The sequence below is a fragment of the Dermacentor variabilis genome, chromosome 1 (assembly GCF_050947875.1).
Source record: "Dermacentor variabilis isolate Ectoservices chromosome 1, ASM5094787v1, whole genome shotgun sequence".
NCBI classification, from domain to species: Eukaryota; Metazoa; Arthropoda; class Arachnida; order Ixodida; family Ixodidae; genus Dermacentor; species Dermacentor variabilis.
The window spans coordinates 31,403,745-31,429,983 of NC_134568.1; the positions used below are offsets into that span (position 1 = coordinate 31,403,745).

Here is a 26,239-nt window from a genome sequence, read left to right on the forward strand (position 1 = left end):
TGAATTCAAATGACGTACAAGGCGGGCGGGGTATTAAGGCTTAGCGCAGCTCCCGGGCTTCGAGGTCTGGCATTCGATTGTAAAAGGCTCTTCTGCGCGTTTGAGGTGCGCGCTCGTGTGTCGCGTTTATAGGCGTGCGCCGAATTCGGGGAACACGCGCGTGGGTTTCACAGCTTCGCTTATGGCTATTTTTTGCCGGCCTCACGACACGTCGTTACAGTTTGCCCGATGCCTGCAGTGTGAATCATTAATATTATTTATTTATTTATTTATTTATTTACTTATTTATTTATTTATTTATTATTCATTTATTCCTAATTAGTCTGTAACTTGATTTGCACCTTATGTCTGGGATACAGGATTACAGCTAAATTATTGAAACTGATAGGAAGTTCGTTTATTCGCGTAGCAACATCGACTTTGCATGGATGCAGCGCGGAAATGGGAGTCGGCAAAATAAGCTACGTTTCGCTCTTTGATTCCGCGATCGGCTGTAAACATCCGCGTCCATTGGTAAGCTGTCGCGCTTGCGTGGCTTGGGACAAACTGCCCGCATCGCGACCTGCCTCCCGTCGACAACGGGAGTCGTTCGTTCGGCTCAATCGACTCGACTCGCGTGTCTGGGTGCGATTCGCTGGCTGGCCGGATGAAGGCCGCGCCGTTTCTCTCCTTCATGGTGCGGACAAAATGGAGGAAAACGATGCACGGGCTTGACCGTGGTGGGGTGTTCCGCTTTGCTGGTCCGCGATCCTTCTCCTCAGCTCCTCGTTGCCTCGGGCACGTTTTCCATTGGCCCCTTCCATGAGCGACGCCACGAGGAAAAAAAAAAAAAATCCGAGGAGGAAATCTGTTTTTACGACGACTTTCGCATTATGTCCACCGTGCTCCAACCGCTCTTCAAACATGCCTTAAGCACTTGCCGATCTACACCCGGCCACAAAGTTTTACGGACCGCAGGATATAAGAAAACGTTCAATCCCCGAGCAGACCTTTGGAAGTAGCCAGTAAAACTGTGTGCGACAATGTTGTTAGCATATTCTAGTCGAGGCCCCAAATGCAAATACCAGACTGTCTTGTGAGGTTGCGCAGATATTCAGCTTTTTCTCAGATTTCATGGTCCGTAATATTTTGTGACCGGGTGTACATCATGAGTTAGTGGGGCGCGACATCTGTGAAGAACCCGGGCCGCAATCCCCCCAAAAATGTTCTTGCGCTAAAGCTTTCGTAAGAACAGATTACAGCCGATCATGATGTTGGACGTGTTACTAGCGAAGGTGGCCGGCCTGTGGCAAACTGCACTTACGAATGGTAAACTTAGCCAATTCGGCCCCCGAACATTTCCGCAGCATGGTGTTACGACGTTGGGGTGCTCAAGACTGCTGCTTGGGATACAACTTCACGACACGGTAGGTGGTCGACGGAGAGGCTGGCCTTGGGCGTCTGTAGACTGGGAGACCGGGCAGTGATGACACGCAGATTTGCAGAAACTTAATTTATTTGCATCGTGAAAGCCAGAACGAGAGCTCTAAGTAATGGCGGGGTGGGGGAGGGGGGTTGTTATGTTATGTATACAATTGAGGCCCTCGAAATGTCCCTAATTCCCCAGAAGCGAAGTGCAGGGAGAAAGCTCTGGTTGCCGAGTGGCACGTAACATCCGACTGTGGTGGGTAGGGTCCATTCCCTAGTTCCACTGCGGGTACCTTGAGGCAAGTCGTCAACCAGTATCTCGATTCACACCATTTTCGTTTTTTGGCGTAAAACGTCTTTCAGTCCAGTCAGCATAGGGGCTCTTAGTACTATTATCGCTTATATCTTTCCAACCGTGGCTGTGATGTCACGGCTTCTCCCGTGGATATCCACCCGCCTGAACGCTGAATCGTCGACTAGCCGCGAGGAGAGGGGGGGGGGGGGGGGGGGGGAGAGGAGTACGGGGCGCCCGTAGCTCTCGCCGGCTGCTGGTTTGCAAAGGACGCCCCGTGGCGCGCGACACTGTCCGAGCTTCGGTTCGCGTGTTCGGAACCCCGAGCTGTGAGAGCTGGCCTGGTTTCGTGGGAAGAAGGTTAAGCCTTAGCTGTTCGTGGTCCTTTCTTAGGAGCTACGGATGAGTCTGAGAACCCACGTCCTCACACATTACTGTGACCTGTGTGTAGTGCACGTATATAACCATTGCACGTGATTACACGCTGCATAAAAAAAAAAATTACACGTCGCATTTATAGCTGTATACATAGCTGTTAATTAACCGCTCCTGCGATGGCTTTGCTTCGCGTAGATTCCAGCATGCGCGTTAAATCTGAACCCGCAGTTTTTGGTTTTACATATAATGTTCTTCAAAACGAGCAGAGGAGGTCACTTGCTAAAACCGCATGTAACGAAAACATGTGATAGCATAATCGCTTATATCTTTGCAACCGGACGTGCTACCACGTGTGCGTACATGGCGTCGGTATCGCGCCACGCATGGCACAGTCGGAGCTAAACTTAGCCTCTCGCTCGGCGTTCAGAGAGGCATAATTCGGCAGTACGGTTGTGGACCCGAGCGTGAGCGGTCGCGTTTGAGAGAGCTCACTCGCCCATAGTAGATCTAATCCATAGAACACAAACATGTACTCATCAGGAGTTATAAGGCCTACAAGTGGGCCATTTGTTGCAGAAATACTACGGTTGATCGGCTATGGCTCCCCCGCGGTCGACGCGTAGCGTCCAGAAATGACGTGAAGAAGCTCGGGCAGCAGGGCAGAGAGATGCCAGATCGCGCACGCCATGGACATTTGACCATGGCGGGCCCACTATACGAATGGGGAGCGAGCACGATTGCAAGATTAGACCGTATGACCCGCCACTAGGTGATGATAACTTACGCGTGTAGGATTTGTAATGCGCGAATGAATGTAACTTCGAATGTAACGAATGTGTTCGGTTACGTCATTTCTGCACTTTAGTGCCCGCACACCTTCGGCAGCACGCGCAAGGCGTTTCACGCATCGCACTGCGGCTGCGTCCCCGGTACAGCCTACCAGATCTTTTTTTTTTTTCTGAACGCCCGTCAAATTTTGAATCATTTCAACGCGCGAGCGTCAGTGGACAGTACACCATGCTGGCTGAATCGCAGAGCGCTTCCTGGAAGCGCAGCTCCGTAGATCGCAGTCGCTCGAATCCAAATGCCCAGCGCACGTTGGGGCCGCGGAGGGTCGTCGACTCGCAGCGCGGCCTCTGCGACCCGTTCGTGCCTCGTTGGCCAGAGTACTGGGCGTGCGGGGTGCTGGTATTTCGCCAGTGGTAATGGATGCGTATGCTGACCGACGTCTAGGCGGCTCTTTCGGTCACTCAACTGAGAGGCAGTTACTGCGCTGCACTTTACCCCAATTTTCTCCTTCCATAAACAAGAATCTCTATCTCACGCAGCGTCGGTGCACTCACAACCACGGAGCGCGTCGAGTGCCTATAGTTGCAGGCTTTACTGCAAGACGGTTCTCCACGTACTTTCCCTCATGCTTTCCACTTGTGTGGTTTACCAGCGTCGCCGATTAGCGGCCTTGCCTTGGTTTTGGAATAATTTCCCGATGTACTCGTCGTGCTGATGATGTATGCCGACGTCTCGCTGTTTCAGTTTTTGCAAAACTTTCAGCGTACCGCCCTGTAGCCCTTCAGTCTTTATGCATATTGCCTAAGTTGTTTGTGTAGTTGCGTGGGGGTAAAGTGCGAAATGCTAAAGTGCAGTAGGCATGCTTTAGGCAGACGGTTTCGCTTCCGTGCGGCTTTCATACAAGTGCTGGGCGCAAACAGGCGCGTTGCTCAGCGTGATGTATTCGCGTCCCCCCCCCCCCCTCGCTAGTTCCTTCGCGCAAGCATGTGTCGAAAGCGTGCCTTGCGGCATCGCTTGCTGGAGTTTAGTTGGCGAAGGTCAGGCACGGGGCCACGCTGTTGCGGCTCCTTAGCCGTTGTTGGATCCGACCAGCAACGCTCCTGCTGCCCATGCTTCGTTCGAGGACAGTGCGAGATGTGCAGTTATTGTTGGCCCGACGATAATCGCACTGCGCACAATGGATTTTAGGTTATAAATTTTGTGGGCTCACGTGCGAAAACCACGATACGACTAGGAGACAGGCCGTGTATGGAAGTCCGGGTTAATTTTGCCCCCCCCCCCCCTTGGGATTATTAACGCGATAACGTTAAGGGCCCCGTGTGGCAGAAAATCCGGCGCCGGCGGCAATGTCCGTATGAGGAAAAATCATCCCAAACCGCGCATCCTGACCAACGCAAGCCCTCCGCGTGACGCATCGGCGTTACTGAACTAATTGAATTTCTCAAAGTAAAATAAATGCGTCAGAAAATTCGTAAAGTACGAGTTACACGCAACCTACAGACATGACGGCGTCGGATTGTAATCTGAATATGCGAGAATCTGCGTTCACGAGCGTTGTTGCATTTCGCCCCCATCGAAATGCAGCCGTCGCGGCCGGGGTTCTAACCCGCGACCTCTAGCTCAGCAGCGCAACGCCATAGCCACTGGGCTACCGCTGCGAGTAGACGGGGAGTCGTTTCTAGATGATAACTGTACGTGGGAGTGACACGGAGAAAAGATTTGCTGGATGGCGACATGACAGCAAGGCTGACACGGGCGAAAGAAAGAGGCCACGGCACAGAAATACCGCGACACGAAATGGAAAGAACCTCTCCTTCGTGAGACGAAAAAAGTATGCAGTCTTTGGTGAACCGGCATGTGTGTCCATTTATCGGTGGCGTTCGTGTGCGTTTCCCTCGCCCATATAATTGAGCACACGGGCGCTTAAAAAGGAGCAGCGCGAAGTGTGTTGGGAGGATTTTTTTTTGTGTGTGGATTTTCGACAGATTCGGTACTCGCTTTCTATCTTTTTCGAGAGCACCTTTCTCTTTAGCTTAATGCCTTGTAAATGTGTAAAATAAACCCGAGTTATCAGTTGCTTCCTGGAGTGTCAGCACTCCTTTGGCGCCCTACAGTGACTCTAGCTGGGAGAGCGTTTGAAGATTCCGGGCTCCGTCCTTGTAGGGAAACGTGCAAGGCGTCCAGGAGGAAAATTCGAATCTCCGAGTCCTGACGTCGTTTACAGATTTGTTTTTTTAATCGCGTACACGTGGTGCTCGTGAAAGCGACTGAATAGCTGAGCGGGGCCGGTGGCGCTGCTATAGCGCGTGTTTGTAGGCTCGACACCTTGGCGCGATGGATGTTAATACGTGATTGTAAGTGTTGAGATGCTCCGTATTCAAATAGGTAGACTAGGTGCACCAACTTGTCCTCGGGGCGCAGCATCGAAATCAACGTCGAATCTCTATAGACTCTTCCGCGGAACACTCAGACGGGCGCAAGACTCCTGCCGCGTGACGTTTTTAAAACCATGTTCTGTTTTAGCAGCGAACGCTCCATCAGTCGACGAGAACAGCAGGTCCAGTAAGACAGCTTGTCGAAGCGTAGTTTCCTCTCGTTGCGGTCGTAACTACGGGCCACATAAATATCAGTATCCTGTCTGCAGTTATCCAGCTATCTTTCAGTGGCAGTCAGCTATAGGCGAGCGCCCCTTCCTAAAGCGCGTGGCGGCGTTTGGCAAGCTGCACCTGTAATCTCTAAAGGTGAGAGTGACTCGCACGCGACTGCTATAAAACATGTATCTTGGTCGTTCAGGTGCGAGAGTGTACGCGCGCAGCTAGGGAAAGGTCGGATGCGTCCCCAGAATAATCGAGCCCGTGACCCGAGGAGGGGCATGCTCCGCCGCTCTCCAGAGACGTTTCGTGCTTCGACCTCGGTCTCTTCTGCTCCCCTTGAGCCCGCTGCTGCCGCCGCCACGCGCCGCGTTTTGCGACACACGGACGCCTGCAGGCTGCTGCTGCTGCGCTGCTTTGTTTGGCAGCATCCGCATCCCCCTCCACGTCCCCGCTCCGATCGCCTCGTTTCGTCGCGTTGCCTTCTCGGGTGGCGGCGGCTCGCGAGGGAGTTGCAAATCGTCGGTTTGCCTCTGACCCACTTCTGTCACTCGACGGTCGCTGAGCCCTCGCTATGCCACGGCGGTCCCCGAAGAAGCGAGTCCTCCGCCCGATATATAGGTATGTGTATGCACACATGACGGAAGCCGAGTTCATCCAGTATAGGTCCGGCAGTCGTACACTGCTGGCCTCTCTTAACAATGTTTGTCTGCGCGGCATTTACTTTCTCTTTTTCTCTTCCGTCATCCGCATTCCGTGGCTGTTTGACGAAACGGGCTGTTTCCATCTCGAATTTTATTGAATTGTTTCGCCATGCTACCTAATTGCCGGCCATAGTTTTTTTTCTCGTACACTGCGTAACAGCGTTGTGCAATGGTAATGCGGCCACTCTTTCTTTTTTTTCTGAGGAATCGTATACTTCTTCGAGGTGTCATTTTCAGCAAAATTTACCACTGCGTTCTGGATTCGCGTTCTTAATTGTTTCGCGATGTTGAATAGGTGCTAGATATACCGACCTTGTGCGGGTGTTTTATTTTTTTCTCTCCCTCACCACACGCCGGCGTTGTCCACCCGCACCTCGCCAACCTCAACGAGGTTACACACTCCGTAGCATGAGGACTAGTCAACCGTGCCGGAGACGGTGCTGGTGCACCCGCAGGACGCGACCGCCTTACAAGATACAACGACCTTGTGAAATCATTTTACCTCGCAAGAAGAACCTTCCCCACCCCTCACCGCAAGTTAAACAGGGCACAGGCAACCACCCTTCGCCTGTTACAGACGAATACATACCCCTCCCTCACACGCTATCATCTACCCGAGCCAGACATACAAGGTCTGTAAAACTGAATCAACAACACTCCCCCACATGCTATGGGAGTGCAAACGTCAATACCCAGACCTTAATCCCGTGGCCCTCTCGTCGAGATGGCACGCCGCCCTGCGCAGCTCCCATCTCGACGACCAACTCTGGGCGACCCAGCAGGCCTACGAAGCGGCGAAGAGGCAAGACCTCGACGTCCCATCGTGGGAGGCCTAGGCCCAGCCGACTGAACTGCTGGTGCTCATTAAAGTTCACACACTCTCTCTCTTTCTTAGCAGCAGTTGCTAAAGTTTTTCAACCGTGGCTATGCTGTTTGGCGCGTAAGTGAGACGTTGCTGCCGCAGTGTTGTCAAAGCGGTTCACCTCTTTTGTCTCGTTATAGAAGCGACATTTGATTCCTTAGGAGAGGGAACAAGACGCGAACATACTATTTGATCTTTCTTTTTCTCGGTGTTCGACGATCCGAGGCAACACTGGAGACAATGAAGGGAAATAAAATTACAATGCATACAGGGTGGTAGCGAGCACGAGCAGAAAAAAAATAATCGTATACGTGTAACAGCGACAAAGAACATGTTCACAATCGATCAAGACAGTTGGACTCTAGTGCTTTAGTAAAAATGTGTACACTAATAACGTACAATAAACTCACTGATATAACAAGGAAATGTAAATTAGTACTCAGCAAACGCTTACGGTATACCAACAGCTATAACCACAAATAAATCACGCGAAAGAGCTTAATAAATGCAGTAGGGATCACAGGGAGCAGCACGAATGCTCAATGACAAAAATTCAGAAAGAATTATCTGACAAGTGCAAAAGAAAAATATTTCATTGGACCGTGTAATTAGAGAGTTAAAGCTCAGCGGGCCAGCGTAGACGGCACTGCGCATGTTGAACCGCGCATGCGGTACAACATGCGCGGTACAAAGAAAGAAAGAAAGAAAGAAGGAAAGAAAGAACTGCGCATGTTGAACCGCGCATGCGGTACAACATGCGCGGTACAAAGAAAGAAAGAAAGAAAGAAGGAAAGAAAGAACTGCGCATGTTGAACCGCGCATGCGGTACAACATGCACGGTACAAAGAAAGAAAGAACGCTACGTCTCGTGGGTTTATTTTACCTTGTTGCGGGCGTCTGCGCATTGTACGCCCCTCCTCCTCCATAGCGGTTATTGCGCCGCTTTCGTCTTGCGAAAAAGACACGCTGTACCACGAGTTGAGACCAGCGACCATAGCGTTACATGGGTGCACATTTCAACTGCTTGCTGCCGCTGTTGCAACTGTACCATGGCCAATTATTGTTAGAGGGGGGGGGGGAAACGAAAGTTGACAGTCACTTTAGCATATATAAAGAGGATGAAGGCGAAAGCCTGCGCGCTCGCGAGGCAGTCTTTAAATTACTTTGACATTCGAATTCGAATGCATTGTTACTTCCTATTACTGGTTTTTCTCTTTACTTGTTCTTTTTTTTTTTTTTTGTCGCCTAGACATCGTCACTGCTTGGCGGGGTTAATGACACGTTAGAACGGTCGCGGCAAGTCTGTGAAGGCCATTAAGACACATACGCAGGTTCACTGAATCATTTTTTAAAGTATTTTTTCTTACACTTCAACTGGCGAGGGTAACTACATGAGCTTATATATATGGTGCCTGCTACTTTCTTGTAGCGCAGGTAGAATGAGAGACACACGTAAAGGCAAGTTAGACAAACACACAGCGCTAACTTTCAAGAACAGATTTATTTCCAGTTCTCGCACGCGTACTTACACTCCTCACCTGTACAGTGCTCACGGAATGAAGCGCGACAGGGAGCATTTAGTAGAACCCTGCATATGCGCAAAGAACTCGAAAGTACCATGTCATGTCGCTAGGAATCTGGTCACCAAACGTGATTCGGACTCCGATCTAAGTGTACGCGCCAAAATTACGTCCATGTGACACGAACTGCAGCCGGTGGAAACGAAAGTATGTGTATTAGTTAGACCTAAATTGACGCGTTTCATTCCGTGAGAACTGTACATTGCTCGGCAAAGAACGAAATCGGGATAACCACACGCAGACACTTTTATGGCCACACTGAGTATTTAGAAAGGTGACCATTCAACGTGAACAGAGATAATTGAGCTTTTATTATTATTATTATTATTATTATTATTATTATTATTATTATTATTGATAAAAAAAATACCGGCGCATGCGCTTGAATTTGGTATCATAACACCGGACGGTCCAGCCATCTAAGGCTTTCGTCTTAAAGTGAAGTCAAGGAGTGCCTTAAAGTCAGGAACACAGTTGCGAGTTTACGCTTGTTGTGTGGCTGCCTTGATTGCCGTCGAAGATGCGAAATTCTCCCGCACATGCCGCGTGCGACATATCTCTTCTTTCCATCATCACAGGCAGCCTTTTTTGTGCTGACCCTACCTTTCTCTTGAGGCGGCCATACAACGCCGTCCATTACAACCCGTCGCCCTGGCTCGGGCGTCCCGTTGCTGAGCACGAGGTCGTGGGTTCGACTCGCCGCATACCGATGCGAGACCGCTCGTGCACTTACGTTCGAGCGCACGTTATTTAATCGCAGGCGGCGAAAAAAAAAAATACTATCCGGAGCCCTCCACTATACGACGTCTTGCATAGCCCCCAACTGTAGCTTCGGCACCTTAAACATCGTGAATCAATCCAATTGACGGGCGAAGACGCGTAGACGAGGAGCTGCTTCCCATTCGAGCTTCGCCGTGGCCTGGCCTGTGTGCACCACCACGCACTGTACTTGGGTGACGTGAACAAGAGGAAGGAAGACGGAACACAGAAAACGGCCTTTCGCGGGCCTCCGCTGCCAAGGTGCGCGCGTGTGCGTGTGCGCGACGTGAACCTTGGAGCGAGTGCGTGGAAAGGACAAAAAAAAAAAAAAGACAGTGCGCCTGTCCGTTCCGCACCCGAGGGGCAGTCAGCCGGGCGCCTCGGTGTGGCTGGCCCCCTCTAGTTTCCTCGAAGCGCCCGAAGACAAAGCAGGAAACGAATTTAAAGAGCGCGTATCGCAACAACGCCGAAGGTCTCGCGTTCTTCTTTTTTCCTTTCTTCCTTTCCCCTCAGGCGGCGGCCACCTCTCTCTCTCTTTCTTTCGAAGACTCCAACGTCACTAGTAGCTTTTAATCTTGTCCGCGCGCACGCACGTTGATGAGCCTGTCGTTTACTTTCCCTTCGAGGTGTATAGCTAGAGTAGGAAAGATATATTTTCTTTCTTTCTCTCTACCAAGGTCTCGGTTTCTGTTTTGTCGCACAGGATCGTAGCTCTTATAGATCACTGTCCTTGCGCACTGCCTATCTGCACCAATAGCGATCTCGTGCGTGTAATGGAAACGTACCTTTAGCGTCATTTTTTTTTCTTCACCTTACTTAATAAAGTGACTTATCCGAACTGTATGTAGCATGTAATATTTTAGTGTCATCATTCGAAAGGCAAAGGCCCCGGGCGTATCTTAACTGTCTCGCCTTTCGGTAAGCGAGAGAACTAACCGAGGGGCTTGATATTCATTAACATGAATAGGATACCAACGCACAATTAATTGTAAAAAAAAAACACAATTTCTTTCATTGAACTGTATAATTCAGTCAAGATAAATGTTAAATGTACCATAACCTTCTTATTCGTAATAAAGGAAAGTAAAATTTTACCTGCCGGTGGGAGCCTAACCCTTATGCGACCGTTATTTCAGCGTATCATTCGAAACCGCGATCGTGAGATGAGGCATCTGTGCTCGTTAAATATTCCGGTAAATTCGCGAATGCAAGAAGCCGCTGGTTTCTCTTAAGCGCAATTGTGATACGGCGTTGATGACTCATTATCGAATAAAAAGGTCTTTGAAGGCCCTACCTCCTTCCCGTAGAGGACTTTATTATGTGACGTCACGAATCGGGCGTGCCGCCCAACTCGCACGTATTTGCATTTGCCCGCCGTCAGCGCGTGCGCATACTCGGCGGTTTAATGAGCCTGATTACAGGCGGTGGCTTCGCCGAGTGGCACTCAGGCATTGCATGAAGATGTGCGCAGTGCAAGCGCCTCGTTTCAAGGACTGGGCCTTGAACGTCGTGCGTAACGAGGCGAATCCCTCCGCGTGCGTTTGTCACCGCTTGGATCTTCTCAGCGGCCGCGTCTCGCGCAATACGTGTTTCACATCTCCCGGTATATATATATATAAGTGCCTCTCGCCCTTGTTGACTAATAAAAAAATCGGGCCCCTCGGTTTCCTTTCTTCTCGCCCTTGTTTGTCGCTTACAACGTCGCCGAGGAGGAGGCGCAGCGCGACCTTCTCGGTCCGGCGCCTGTAGTCGCGCTCTCGCTGCTCGTTGGAGGAATGGCGGCTACAATTACGTTCAGTGTAGCGCCTGTGTAGTAGCTTTTTGTTGTGTGCTGAAGTATCTTTGACATTCTCGCATTGTTTGTTATTGTGGGATCACTTAATGGGATAAAGAGATCAAATCTTGAGAACTTGAAGCTGACAGCGCTTAAAAAAAAAAAAAAAAACGTGACCAAAATGAGAGTTAACAAGCAGCCGTTTGTTTACTGTCGTCTTGGTTCTGTTTTTTAGCGTTATTACCTCCGAGTTCCTAAATATTTTCAACCAGCCCAATTACCGCACGCTTCTGCAAATCTTCGGGTATAACGTCCCAAGGCAACGCACGGGCTATGTATGACAGACTGCCGTGGTGGGGAGCTCCGGATTAATTTCGACCACCCGCAGTTCTTTGTGACGTGCATCTAAATCTGAGTACACGAGCGTGTTTGCATTGTGCCCCCGCCGGAATACAGCCGCTGGGAAATCGAACCCGCGACCTCGTGTTCAGCACCAGTAGCACACCACAGCCTCTGAACCACCGCGGCGGCTCCCAATGGGACCACAATAAGGATTATAGGTTCACAATGGAAGAGTGTCTCGGCGGTCGCAACGTTTGAGAGATGACGTCAGCGTGCACGCTGACGAATGAAAGCTCGCGATTGTGGGCCGTGGTGTTCTCTACGCACACACTGGAGTAGAACAGGTTTGGCAGCAAACGTGGGCAAGAGCCTGTTACGTGGCTGCGAAGTGAAAAACGAAACCGAGATTATGATTTACAGTATAATATATATATATATAATCTGGAGAGGGAGAGAGTGTGCGACGGTTTACTTGGCCTGGATCCCTGTCTAGATACTTGCAGCATCAATTTGCCTCGAAGTTTCCTGCACCTGCTTGCGCGGCGACGTCTAATCTCAGCGCGGGACTTCATAATCTGCCGGAATGGTGGTTAATCTGGAAATCGAAGTCGGTTCTGTGCGTCCCTGTTTCGCCTGCAGCTGACAAACTCGGAAGAATGAAGCGAGTCTCTGGGTTAGCGTGTTTTTTTAGGTGCGGACCCTCCCGAACTTTCCCCACTGATGCTTTAACCATTAGGCCACAGTCGCGCGTATACTTCTGCGTGCCAACTCCGACTAGCTCTCTGCGATGATGAGCCGCGTGTGTCGCACTGCGTAGTACGTGTGCTCGAGAGCACATGCGCACGCACCCGAGCGCATGCGAAGGGGCATGTCCGTTTGGACAGCTTGTGGCGTGGACGATGCGATTCGGGCGAGGGCCTTCGGTACGTCCTTGCACTGGCATTACAATAACGCAGAAACTAACACAGGTTTGAGCCCTCTTTATGCATTTAAAGCATATAAAGAGGGCTGAAGCATTTATGCATTTTTTTTCTCGTTTTCTTCCTTGTGTTGTTTTTGATCAGGCCAGGCTAAAACGGTGCGCAAGACTGCTGAATGCAGGAGGGTGAAGCGTTTACCCCCCCCCCCCTCTCTCTCTCTAAAGTACGCACGTGCGCGATACGGAGCGCTGTGCAAAGCCGAGAGCCAGCGGAGGACATGGTCGGGTGCACAAAGCGCACATCTCTAGGGCTCCGTCTCGTCGTTCATCGCACGGCGACGACATTCACGATTTGTGACGCTGACCTGGCATACTCGGGGAAAGGTACCGAAGCGGAACCGCGGAGACTTGGCTGAAACCCGATTTTAAGAAACGGGGAAGTTCGACCTGGATTGCACCTTGGAGAGAAACAAAAACAGGGAATGAAACAAACAAGCAAGCAAGCAAAGAAACAAACAAAAAATAAATAAATCCGCTACAAACAATAATATTGTAAACCTGAAACCTGGAAACAAACGTCTAGCCGAACACGGGCCATAACATGCAGCGCACGCCTGAGTATAACCTGGCCTGACGATTTGCGGCAGCGTACGCAAGTTTAAACAGCTCGCTATCGAGGTTCGTTGCGGTGCGGTCTGTGCTGCGTGACCTTGCCTCTCCACTATGCCTTTGGAAGCAGCAAACTCGACTGCCTCTACATGGCTACACATATGAGCACCGTAGCACTGTAAACCTCTCTTTGCGCATCTTCCAGCTGCGGGGAAGGCGTGTCGCGTAATTGAAGATACAAGGAGGGGAGGGGACCACCTGAGGCAGAAGAAGCCAGGCAAACTCGCCACGGCGTTTCAATCATCCTTTCGCCGCCGCTTCCACTTGTCTTGTGCCTGTGTTCGCCGGTGTCTTGAGAACGGCGCTTTCTCTCCTCCCGACTCCGTGGCTGTAGCGGCAGTGGGTTTGCAAAACCTGTCACTCACGTCGGCGACACCCGGGTGTCGCGGCTGGCGCGTGGCCAACGGTACGCCGCACGCACTACACGCGTTTCTTTCCCACTATTTCCATTCTTCGGTTTTTCTTTTCTATTCTCTCGTCACTTCATGACGTTCGAGGTGGAGGGGAGGGTGTGGGTGGGCATAAAAGCGAAGATCGCACATCTTAAGGGGAACTTAGGCGGACATGCTTGTACCTAGTGTCCCTTTCCCGCGCATTCCAAAACACTTCCAATCTGTTCGTCACTGATTCGGTACGTACTTTGAAAGAATATGTTGAAACAGAAACTATGCATCGCGGCGACAAATATTCACCTAGTCTGCTTGAGCTAATCGAATTTTACTGTGCTCGAATTGTACAATGTAAGTACAATGCGGGAATTGGCGCCCTCTAGTTAAATTTAAATACGTGTGCACTACAGGTGTCAGAGGTGTTCCGCGAGCATCACTATCCCTCTACCCTCTTTGTCCAGTTTTTATTTATTTATTTATTTATTTATTACTGTTCCCGCTCGTTGCGCCCCTTAATGGTCGCAGGCTGTCTGTCGGTCGCGTGACATGTACTGCCTGTCCACCTACTTGCGCGCGCACGGAGCGTGATCGATCGTTCATTGCGTGTCGCGCTTCCTCGCACTTGCTTCGGTCGGCTGCAGCCGCGACGGTCGGTCTGGAAAGGCGAGCCGCCCTCGCACAGTGTCTTGTCTCCTCTGCCGCCTGATTGCGTGTCTGTGCGCAACTCTCGTGCTCGGCGCGGGCGCCTTCGAGGAGGAGGCCTCTCCTGTCACGGTTCCGTGCGTGTGTGCGTGTGTGCCTGTATATGGGGCTGCATTGCCCTCGAGTGCGGCGCGGCTCTGCACGTGGTTCCACTTGGGGAGAACCAGTCGACGACTGTGAAAAACGCTGTGTTATCGGGAAGAAGGGCAAAACCGACCGCGACGTTTCGCTGTGAGCAACTTGTGTCCACGTAGACGTATAATAATAGGTGCGCACGTGAAATACATACTGTCGAGCGCCTTTCACGCGAGCCTTCGCGCATACGTTGCTCGGTCTTTTGGAGGATGTTGACGGATTTCGTAGACCGCGTGGAAGGGGGGACATGATAGCTTCGCGCATGCCTCAACTGTGGCAAGTGGGAGGAGGGGTGTTGTTTGAAAGGCGGCGACATCCGTGTTGTAATGCTCCCTACATTGCGCGTGTGTCCATGGCGGGATTACCTCCTCTCTTCTTTTTTTTTTTTTCTCCGCCTGCTTGTTCTCTATGCCGGGGTTCAGCCCAGCACCCAGAAAGAAAGTATATTCTATGTGGCTGCGCCGGAATACCTGATATCGCGCTTCTATGACAGCTTGCGCAATGTTTTGTAAATAAGCCCCGACTAAACTCGCCATGACAGAAGGAATCCGTTATGGGAGGTCGCCGTTCCCTCCGGCAGACAGGTGTACATTATACCGGCCCACCGCTCCACCCACCCACCAAACGAGGCCGCGGAGCGCGCGAAACTTAGCGCGGAGAAAACTATTTCGAGCTGAGCGCCATTAGCAACGTAAGGATGTGCCTCGTGCCCGTCTAGCGTGTGCCGCTTGTGCGTGGAATCCTTTGACGAAAACAGCAGAGGCTCACTTACGCGACAATGGAGGACCGCTAAATGAAGAGAGCTTAGCTGACTTTCGCGTCGCGGAGCTGAGAAAAACAGACCCAGACACACCTACTTATGTGTCGGAAGCTTAAAGGCCGGATATCCAACCGTTCCGAATTTAGCGGGACAATCCTCACTTTTGAGTAAATGTCCCGAGTCCCGACTTGACCCAGCCGGTACGGCCAAATGTCCCTAGTTTACCTTTTTTTTTTCTACCGAATAAACAGTAAACGAGATGCCTGACAGCTCGGTTGCACATTCTTCTCTTTTGTCTTCGGTTACATTGTCATCCACATAAAGGCGGTTTCTGTTTTCTCGCAATTCTAGTTCTGTTGTAGGCTGTTCACCAGCCTCTATCAGCATTGCTAGCCGTGTTAGCCAAGCAACTACTGCACCTTTCTTGTTGTAAATCGCTACCATGGTAGGGATAAATGAAATTTATGGAACATGGTTACACGTACAGACCAGCGGCTCCTGGGTCGGTCGCCAGATTCCCTCGTTCCCGACTTCGCCTACTTGAAAGTTGGCAACTGCGCGTCGTCACACAAATATTAGTATTGGTATAACACTATACGCAGCCTCTTCGGTCCTCTTCAGAGTTCCATAAAAACTCAGTGCGATATTTTTTTTCTTTCTTTTTTTTTTTTTTTTTTTTTTTGCTTAGCCAGTTGTGGTCAAGCGCAACTGGCGCTCTGTTATCGCCCTTGCGGTTGCGTGTTCGAACGTTACAATTCGCTTTCGTATACTTGACGAAATTGTTTTGGTGCTCAACGACGGCTTTCTGTCGCGGACATTTTGCTTCCAACTACATCGTTTTCCTTATCGAGATTACTGTTTGATAACAGTCGCTTTAGTGCAACGGACAGACTAGCATGGCATAAATTCGTCGCACGCATGTAGCGTGAAAAGGCGCGGACGCTGCTTCCGGTGTCAGTTCTGCAAACACCTGCGTTCGTTAACCATTTATCTTTTCATGCGACAGTAGAAAGCAAAACCCTTTGCACTGCCGTCCGAGTATACGCAAGAGATGTGTACGAAAGATATAACCGGCGGCGTTTTTTACAAGTCCATCTACTTTAGGGAACCTAACGTGACGCTGTCTGTGGCAGCGCTTTGTTGTCTGCGAGAAGTTCTCAAAAAAGAATCGGGGTAACCGAGTAGCTGATTACTATAACATGAAAACAAGGAAAACGTAGGAGAATGTAGCGCATTTTAGCCGTGCCACATTTCCGTGTCGGCCGTGTATAGGCAAAATGGCAATCCTCTCTCTGCCTCAGACACAAGGCGGACTTTTTTGCCGTACGCTCAGGCGCTTACAGGTGATGCGACACGGCCAGACCTCTCTGTAATGATACACTTTTCCCTGTTATTAAACTTGCCTTCTTTTTAGCGCCGGACTGTTTTCTGACGAGGTCTCCCGCCAGCTTCCTGTCCAAATATAAGTTTGCGCCGCCACATACCGAGAAGTGAGAGGAAGAGACATAATAGCCTGATAAGGTTGGCCGCCACTGCCGTAAGTCGATCACCAAATGGTAAATGTGAGAAGCATGGTCCGTGTTGCATGTTTTTAGAGAACGACAGTTGAAATAATTGCGACCTCCCAGGCATGCACAGTTCAGCGTCAAGCAACGTTTCATACCCTCTTCCATTTATGGACTATCATTATTCGACTCTGTACTATGCAAGTGCCAATATCGTGCCCCGGGCTCGTGTTAGGTAATATATACAGCATAGTTATCGTTCATTCATTCATTGTTGTTCATTCACGTTCATTTCAGTTATGCAACTCGGTTATAGTGTACTGCTGCATGGTTACTTGCTTATAGTGTAAATTTCGCTGTTACGGAAGCGCTTGCATTCTTCATGTTGTGGCACGTGATGGTACCGGAGCACTTCCTCGCTGTTCTGCAGTGCACGACGAAACAAGTTCGGCATCCACAAACTATTCGAAACTGTTCGAATTTTTTATTGGATTCGGTTACAAATAGCAGTATTCGCACGTTTCTTAGTTATTCTACCCCCCCCCCCCCCCACGCACACATAGTAGAGAGAGAGAGAGAGAAACCGCCCTGGGTTGCATTTGATTTTTTTCCCCGCTAATTTTTTGTTTAGCTGAAGCGTGGCGGTATGTACGACATCTCTGCGGTTCGAGCATTCCGATGCCTCTCCCTCCTCCTGCGGCGGTCATTCCTCGAAGCATTCGACCTTTTTCATTACTTTTCTACGGGGCGGGTGAGGCTCCACGCATGTTCGAGTATGGGAGCAGCAGAACGGCAAGAGTGAAAACTAGCTGCTGCTCGGCAAACTGGTTTTTCTCTTGTCGGAAGGAAAAGGAAACATTCGTGCGGAGGGGCTTTATCGTACGGCGGTTCGTCGTTCTCTCATCCTTGGCACCCGCTCTCCTGGCCTCGGGCGCGCGGCGGTGGTTCCCCGCGCGTCACTACGTCTGTCTGTCTGTCTGTCTGGCGCGCTGTTTTTTTACCGCCGCTCTCATGGGGGCACGCGAGGTGCGCGTCCGCCCAGCGCCAACTGGTCGAGGAAGCGCTGCTGTGCCAGTCAGCCAGTGTTTCCTCTACAGTCGCCGCCGCCGCCGCTAGCATTTTCGTACGCACCCTAACGTCGTCGCTGCGAACTACGGAAAAAGAGAGGGCGCAGATAGTAATCTGGTTGAAATAAATGTGTTGCGCTAATGTGGCAGACATGTGCGGAAGTTGTGCTGGGCGTCATGCGTTGCGTGAAAACAAAATCACCGTGTACATTTGCCGACCGATGAATTGCAGCGAATTCTTACATACTGGACTTAATCTGTGGTGTCCTGACGTATTTTTTACAGGTCCTTAAGTTTTATAAGGGTATCACACGGCGCACCTTTCATCGCAATCGAGCCCCATCGGGATCAAATTTCTCAGTCGTGATCGGTTTCTTCGCGTAAGCTGCGCCAGGGAGCCAATCGCGGTCGAGTATTTCGATGCGGATCGGGTTTGATCATCGCGATCGAAAGTGGTCATGTGACACCCGTATTACATACATGCTACAACAGACGATCGTGTATGTCTGTTGCAAGCATAAAGCATAGTTAAAAAATTAATAGCAAATGAAAACCCAGTGTGAGGAGCACATTTCATTGACTGTACATTAGCTTAAGTTAGATTACAGCTTAATATGTTAGCTTAGGTTGCCTTTATTGCCTTCATTTCCTGCTCATTTCTGCTTGCAAAACTTCTCCTGCAGTCCAAACTCTCCAGTTCTTGTTTACCTAAATAATTTGTGCAAGATATCCAATAGCGAAAAAATTTGCGAAATGCTAGAGCTGTTGGAAGCAGCATTGAAAAACAGTGCTTCAGCTTGTTAGTCTCATGAACTGGCCATTCACAAACTGCGAGGTCCCTACTTATATTATTAGCTGTTGCTACTTTTGCAGCATGAGATGTTGCACCATGCTATGAGAAGAGTACATATTTATCAAACCCTCATACGTAGCCAAGCTTGGAAACACTTGACTTGTGTAATAAATGACGCTGAATTATAATATTGCAATATGACTTTAAGGAAAAATGAGTCCAAGCATCTTGTACAAGCCATGTTATTACTAGGGTTCAGCATTTTCGGTGTAAAAGGGGGAAGGGGGGAAACAAAAGTCTGCCAAATTCATTTTGCTGAATTCGGTTTTAACTGAAAAAGGTCAGTTATTTCAACAACTGGGTGCATGAGTAACAGAGTGGCTCGAATGTTCTCGATCGTTCTTGTGGACATGTTGAAATGCCAGTGGATGGGTCATCTGTCTCCGTCATGGAACTTCCATACCACCAGCATCTAGAGAAAACTCAACCTCGATTTTTACAATCTCAGAAAAAGCTAGAATCTGAGGACATGCTTGTGTGCAATGCCTATTCCTTGCTTGCAATACAGTGTCATAAGGGACGTTTCGGGTACCATGGGAGACACCACTGCACTGACATAGTTCTGGTTTAATGGGCACATCAATGACCCAAATGTGTAGCCTGAAATGCCCCATATTTCTTGATCTACAAGAGCATCTTCACTGTTAGTAACTTGCTGTTAGTGGCACTAATGCGATTCAAGCCCTGAAGCAAGAGCTGTGTGAATATCGGCAGTATGCTGTCCTCGAAAATGTGGTACTGGTTGTCTCCTGGTGATCGCATTTGATTGATTTACCAATGTTAGGTACTGTGGCATTTCACCTCCTTAGCGTGCCTGTTGCAAGTGTAAACATTGAAAGTGGATTCCCTAAATTTAGTATATTAAACAGAAAAGCAAGGGTGCATAGTAATGAAGAAAACCTGGGAAAATGCATTTGTATGTATTATAATCAGATCGTGACTTGATTGGAAATGAAATGTACAGTTGCTGTGTGGACTCAATATCTCGCTCACTTGTACTTGTGTGTGCGTGTTTCTTTCTTCCTGTCCTAGTTTGACGTAAAATGACTAGCATAAAGATGGCATCTTCATTCATCAGTTTATTTTAACAGCAATGCTAAAATCAGAAAACATAAATGTTTAGCTGTATAGATATTAACTGATAAAAAACGAAAATATGCATTCAAAATAAAAACCGAAAATGCTGAATCATAATTATAACCATTGTTGTGGTGTGTAGCATGCATATTGTAGGATGAAGGCAAGAATCAAGAGTAACATGTGTTTCCAATTTTTCTTCATGCAGGGGCCTGATTCGGATCACTAAGACGGGCTTATACTTCAAATCATGCCTCAAAGCCAATCGGACGGTGCCTATGGTGTTTCAGTCCGTGGTCAACAAGAACATGGACAAGGTGTGTTTCATCATGGAGCACAACCGATGGACATTCAAACAGGTAAATGTGACTGTTATGTTTGTTCATCACCATGCTTCACATTGGACACACGATAGCTGTGGTGCGACAATGAAAATGTTGTCTCATGGTGTTGTACATTTGATCTTGCTCAGGTGTGCTTTGCACTCGTATGTGCTGATGAGTTTCACACAAGTAGTCGAGAAGTATTGAATAGTGTGCGGAAAGTAAAAAGGCTCGTGTAAATGGTGGGCTAATGAAATTTGCTTCAAAAAAAAAAAAAAAGGAAAAAAAATTTCACAAGGAGTCCAGAAGGTGGTCATGAGCATTATCGCCACCCCTCTACTGTATCCATAATATGGTTTCCATGTTGAAAGAAATTAATTGTGCTACATACTTTGAAGATAATGAAAACAAAGGGCACAAGTGAGCATCTTGTCATGGAATAATGATGAGAGCTGAATACTGCCAATCCTATCCTCCAATCAAGAAATGATAATATACAGCATATAAAGGCAGCCTACTGAAAAGCAGCATCAGACAAAATGGTTTTGTTTTCTGCTCTACTTACCATGTGGTGGTATGGAGAACAAAATCAAGTAGGAGGTAAACTTGTTACTGTAAGAATCGGGTAATATATATATCCATTTAATTTATGAAGGGCCTGATAGTAAAAGGGAGACACAATGTCATCATTGTAGTTGTATACATATTAGTACATTTCTTTTTTTTTTTTCTTAGACCACGATGTTAGTAAAATGGTCACAGAGGTACACACCAAGATTCTTTGCAGGCGAGTTCTTAAGCCTAGCAAAATATACAGTTCAGTGGTCCTTAGTAGCTTGAATTATTTGGTACTTGAATAATCTCAAGTTGAGTATGATATGGTTGAAAACATAATTATGATCTTGATGCCTGGTTGCATTTGAATGTGTGTACAACTTCACATGCGAGACTGCTGTGCCATATGTTGCAGTGCTCATCAATGTAAACAGTAGCTTGTAATATGTAATGTCATCTTTTCGGTATTCATGCCTTGTGAATATTCACTGGTTGGCTGGTTTTTTGCATGTTGCTCTGCTCCTTAGGAAGCCAAACAGGGAAATAATAAAATGTTTTTCTTTAGTTGAGCAGCTTCACAATGCAACAAAAATGCAACCAAAATTTTGGAATTATCAGACTGTATAAATTTTCTGGAAATCGTGTAGATGTTGCACTCTGACAGAAAAATTATTTGGTAGTTCTTCACCACAGGAATTTGACTGCAATTTTCCCTGAAACTTTTCAAGAGCATTGAATGTCTGTTATTGCTCGTTCACAGGTGGATGACTTCACGAACAGGGTGGCCAACTGCTTTCTGCAGCAGGGACTGAGGCCTGGTGATGAAGTAGCCGTGTTTATGGACTCTCGGCCAGAATTTGTCATGCTTTGGCTGGGAATGTCCAAAGTGGGCATTGTGGCTGCTCTGGTCAACACTAACCTCAAGTCTGATCCGCTTCTGCACTCCCTCACCTGCATCAATGCCAAGGCCATTGTCTTCGGCAAGGAACAGGCCAATGGTGTGAATGAGTTTTTTTACCATGCCTCCATTGTAGTGGAAGATGTTGGAGCAGCTTTGCAATTAGACAGGCACTCGATGACCACTGGTCCTTATTTAGCTGCTTGTATTGTTTTACATCCTTTAAATTCTACCTTTTTACCATAGTTCATGAGCAATATGGTATGTAGCCAGAGAAATGCATGAGGCATCATTGTCAGCCCAAAGTTTATTCTAGTACAGAGGCCTGTCCCAAAGATCTCTAACTAGAGGTGTGCGAACATTCAAACCTTTCGAATAATGAATCGAACGGTGTCCTTTTCCATTTGGTCTTCAAATCGAACAGTCACTATTAATGAATGTTCATATCTTTTCGAATACTTCTAGAATTTTTCAAAACATCAACTGTGCCCTAGTAAACATAAAATTGGAACAAAAGTATGGTAAATTTTCACCCCCACGGGCATACTATAGACATAAAACATCAGAACTTGCGTAGTGGAGCAGGCTTTTTCACAGGCTGTACAGTGATCATTGACACTCTCTAAAGAGCCTTTTGCATGCGAAGAATCCACTTTCTTGCTCCTAATGCTTTGTTTGTGCTATTAATAAACAATGCTATGTGACATACTATGTAGTGAGAGACACTTGCTAACTTTAAGAATGTTAAGATGTGAACATAATTTTTTATTAATTTATTAATGGCATTTCATTATTAGAAAAGTATTCAATATTTTATTTGATTTGCTTCTGACGCTATTTAATCGGCAGTTGATTCAGCTTCAAAAATCACTATTCACACACCCCTTGTCCTGTGTCACCCAAATGTGCTCCATATCCACAAGTTTCCAAGTCCCTCCTCTCTCTCCGATTCTCTTGTCACTTTCAACTGTGTCACTCTAACAGCCCATTTATTGCATGGCCTGCCCAGCTCCACTTCTTTTCAATCTCAACTAGAACATCATATACACATGTTTGATCTATAATTATCTCAATGTTATGTATATTATCATTGCTCTGCACAGTTCTTTAAAGTTTCTCTATTGGTGTCCCTGTTCTTATCACTGGCAGAATATAGTGATTGTATGTTTTTCTTCTAAACATTGTAACAATACAAAATCATAATTTGCATTAAGGCCAGGACTCACTGTGATCAAAATAGTATGTATCATAGCTGCATAACAGACAAGTTTGAGTGACACATTCTGCTGTCTGAAATGGCTGGTGAAGTGTGCTCGCTGTTACTGTGGCTCCACCTTTCTGTGAACCTAAATTCACAGAAGGGTGGAAACAGCATTTTGGTCTATATATTTGAAGCCAGGTAGAACATTGTGTGGACAAGGAAAAATAGATTGACTTGTGTAATGTCTCAGGCATGTTTGTGCTGTTTCTGTGGACATTGTGTATGCCCTAGCAAACAGGAGTATTTCTCAGTATGCCCATTACATACAATTAATAATTGTATTTCAAGTTCTTTACAGTCACTGTCTTCTTGCCGGAAGTGTACACATTTGTCACCTTGTACCCTCATTTTTAGGGTGTATATCTTCAAAAGTAACGGAGATGCCCCGTTTTTAGCTTCCATTGCAGTACTATAAAATCATGCGAGTGGTAACTTGTGACTGTATTGGCTAGAATTTGAACACTAATTTTTTTCTTCAATTCTAGAACCCTTGAATTAGTGTAGGGTGCATTGGCTTTTCTTCATAGTAAGCAACATGCCTCTTTGCCAAAGTGTGGTTTTCAGAAGACTGCTTAGTGACTGTCTATAGGCATTCTTTAGGATTGCAGAGTGCTGAATTTCAGCCTAATGCAATATGCATCTATGACTCTGAAATTGTATTCACATGACGGAGCGAATCACAATTTCAGTTTGCGAATTGCATTTAACGCTATTATACATCACCCATTCGTGCTGCGCTCACTCGGTCCTCGTGAAGTCATTCACGATAAGGCCGAAAGAAGCATCACTTTTGGGATTTTTGGCGAGATACCAAGGTACCAATGGCAAAACGCCTTAATTTGGCAGCTACCGTGTGCAATCTATTCGACACTGCTCATTGCATTGAAACATGGTAAATAAATGCTTAGCTCGTATGGTTAGCTTGATTGCCACGAGTGAGCACACACTGTGTTTTGATGTGTTTGCACTGTTGCCCATGCTTTGAAAAGCGAGAGTAGGGTTAAGCTGTATGCATTGTCTGCTTTTGTTCACGGCATGATTGCTAGCTGTGAAGTGATCCAATGTATGCCGTATATCACATGATTGATTTGTCCACAAGCAGGCCTGTCGTGTGAATCCAGCTTAACAGTGTATGCTGTGAACCTTGATGGTGACACCCTTTTGTTCTTTCTTTGTGCAGCCATGAAGGATGTGGCCCCTTCCCTTATGGAGAAGGGTGACTACCAGTACTATGTGTATGGTGCTTGTGACACCCAGCCTCTGCCAGCAGTTGATCTGGAGGAACTTATCAAAAACAGCTCATCAGTTCCTGCAGATATTGACTACAAAGGCAGCATTCATGGTAGGTTGCAAGCAACATGTATACACAGATTGTGGTTTGGCTCTGTGTGCTGGGATGGTCTAGTCAGTATAGTTCTTCCCACAATAATTTTGTAATGTATACATTTTTCCAAGTAGTAGCACTTAATTGTCTTCTGAAATCATTCAGTTATGTTATTTGTTGTCTAAAAATTTCTTGGTGCGGCAGCTATGCTTGGCTATAATGTGCCAGTTCAGTGTTTATAATTTGTTGATATTTGAGTGAATGCTGTATTTGTTTATAATCAGTGTGGAATGTTAATAGTCCTATAAATGCCAAAAAACATTTTCCTGCTGTTTTCATATAAAGAACATGATATTAACAAATGGTTTGCAGTTAAAACTGCTTTGCAGACAGGTTCTTCTCTCCCGAGGAAAAGATGCATGTGTGTTGAATGTGTCTAGCCAATTCCAAGTTGGCAAAATACAACTTCATCAAATCTTTTACCATTACAGTAACAGTACAGCTACAATAGCCACATCCAATACTACTCAGATGGCTTGAAAGGCCTAGATTGTTTGGCCAGCAATAGCAGGAAGCAACCATGAATCACTAATGAGGCTACCCAGCAATGCCAGGATTTCCACAGAACTACAGGCAGTAATGAATGCCTTAGAATGGATACACAGTACAACATTGAAAAAGCCATCATCTTCATGGGTTCACTAAGCACAATGAAAACACTGGCTTCCAGGAAATAAAGTTAAAAACCAAATGGTCTGCAAAATACAAAACTATGCAGTGCAACAATGCAGATTTAGAGGTAACTTCCTGCTGGATTCCTAGCCACATTTGGATTACAGTGACTAAGAGAGCAGATGCACTGGCTGTAGCTGCTAAAGATGAACCATTTTCTGATGCCCGATTACAACACCAAAATTTCAGATGTCACATAAGAAATTCAATAATAGCTGAATGGCAGAAAGAATGGGATCAGCTCAGTAAAAACAAATTGCACTTGACTAAACCTATGCTGTTGGTCTTATTCAATTCACCTGCACTTTCTGAACTAAATTAGAGGGCGCTGCACTTCTCTATTCATTTCATCAGTTCAACATACACGTCGCCATTTGTTTTACCCAGTGCAGGCTTCATGCAGGACGAGTTCGCAGCATTCTCTGCCCTCGGCAGAGAGGTAGTGCAGGGTTTGTGCCAGTGGTGCTGTGCCGGTTCTGCACAAGTAAGAACTGGTTCTGAAGTGGCTAGAACTAGTTCACAAAGTGCAGGGCGACTGGAATAGACCTTTTGAGACCTGCAAAGAAATTGTGAACAGTACATAATAGATATTCAGGCATGTGAATAGGACACCAAGCATTGCTGCCAGAGGGAACGCTTCCTTCATCGCATAGCAGCAATGGTCAAGCTATACAGAAGCCTTGAACATGAGCATGCCCTCACATGCAAGTTCATGGGGCCGCCACTTTAAAAAAAAAAGTGAAGGCTTTGCAGGGAACTATGTCTAAACTTGAAAAATTCCATTTAGGTATGGCATTGTGATGAAATGTTAATTGTGGATCGTGGGGCTGATGTTTTCATCAACATTCTTCAGTGGAGTGTCATAAACATCCTTCTGTGCTTGTATGTATATTCGTGAAATTCCTACAAGAGATGTGAAAGGCAAGTAATGTTGCATAACTAGTTTTTGAGGTTGTCATTGATAAGTGCAATCAATTACATTTTAGCCTAATAACTGTTCTTGTGATCTGTTACTTTTTTTTCATAATGTGAGACAATGTTGGTACATTAATTAATTAAAATAATAAATAATTATGAACATTGTGATTAGTAAACTGAGCAAAGTAAGAAAAGTATTGTACTTGGGAGTACTATACAGATAGCTGGACCTTTAACCAACTAGGCTTATGGAACTAATTAAATAGGCTGTTTGTGCAAATATCTCTAATACTTTCAGCAGACTCGCTGGGTAGCTCAAGGGCACTGGCTATGGTGCCAGATTGCAAGTTCGGCTGTCAGCTAAAGGGACACTAAAAGCAAATACGAAGTCGACGTGGACTATTTAAATACCATTCCAGAAACCTTGGAACGCTTGTCTCGTGCCAAGAAAAGACTTCATTTATGAGAAAAATGCATCTGAAGGGTCCGAATACCTTTATCGCATTTCAAATATGCCGCCACCGAACCAGGGGAGTGGTGATGTTGCATACGCCATTGCCACCCTTTGCTGCCGTTAGTGAGCCCGACAGACGGCGGTACCGAGCAAAGACAGATCGGCGGATTCGCCGCTGCAGCTGCGTTTTGGTCAAGGGGCGTAGACCATTCGGGCATCT

General features: G+C 47.2%; 1 protein-coding gene across 1 annotated transcript in view; it reads left to right on the forward strand.

The window, feature by feature from the left end:
- Nucleotides 1-26,239, forward strand: part of Fatp1 (Fatty acid transport protein 1) — a 120,754-nt gene that overhangs the window by 76,138 nt on the left and 18,377 nt on the right. Inside the window, exons 2-4 of the mRNA XM_075686255.1 lie at nucleotides 19,763-19,913; nucleotides 21,193-21,430; nucleotides 23,772-23,933. Of these exons, the coding sequence (XP_075542370.1) occupies nucleotides 19,763-19,913; nucleotides 21,193-21,430; nucleotides 23,772-23,933 (551 nt within the window). The remainder of the gene's footprint in view (nucleotides 1-19,762; nucleotides 19,914-21,192; nucleotides 21,431-23,771; nucleotides 23,934-26,239) is intronic.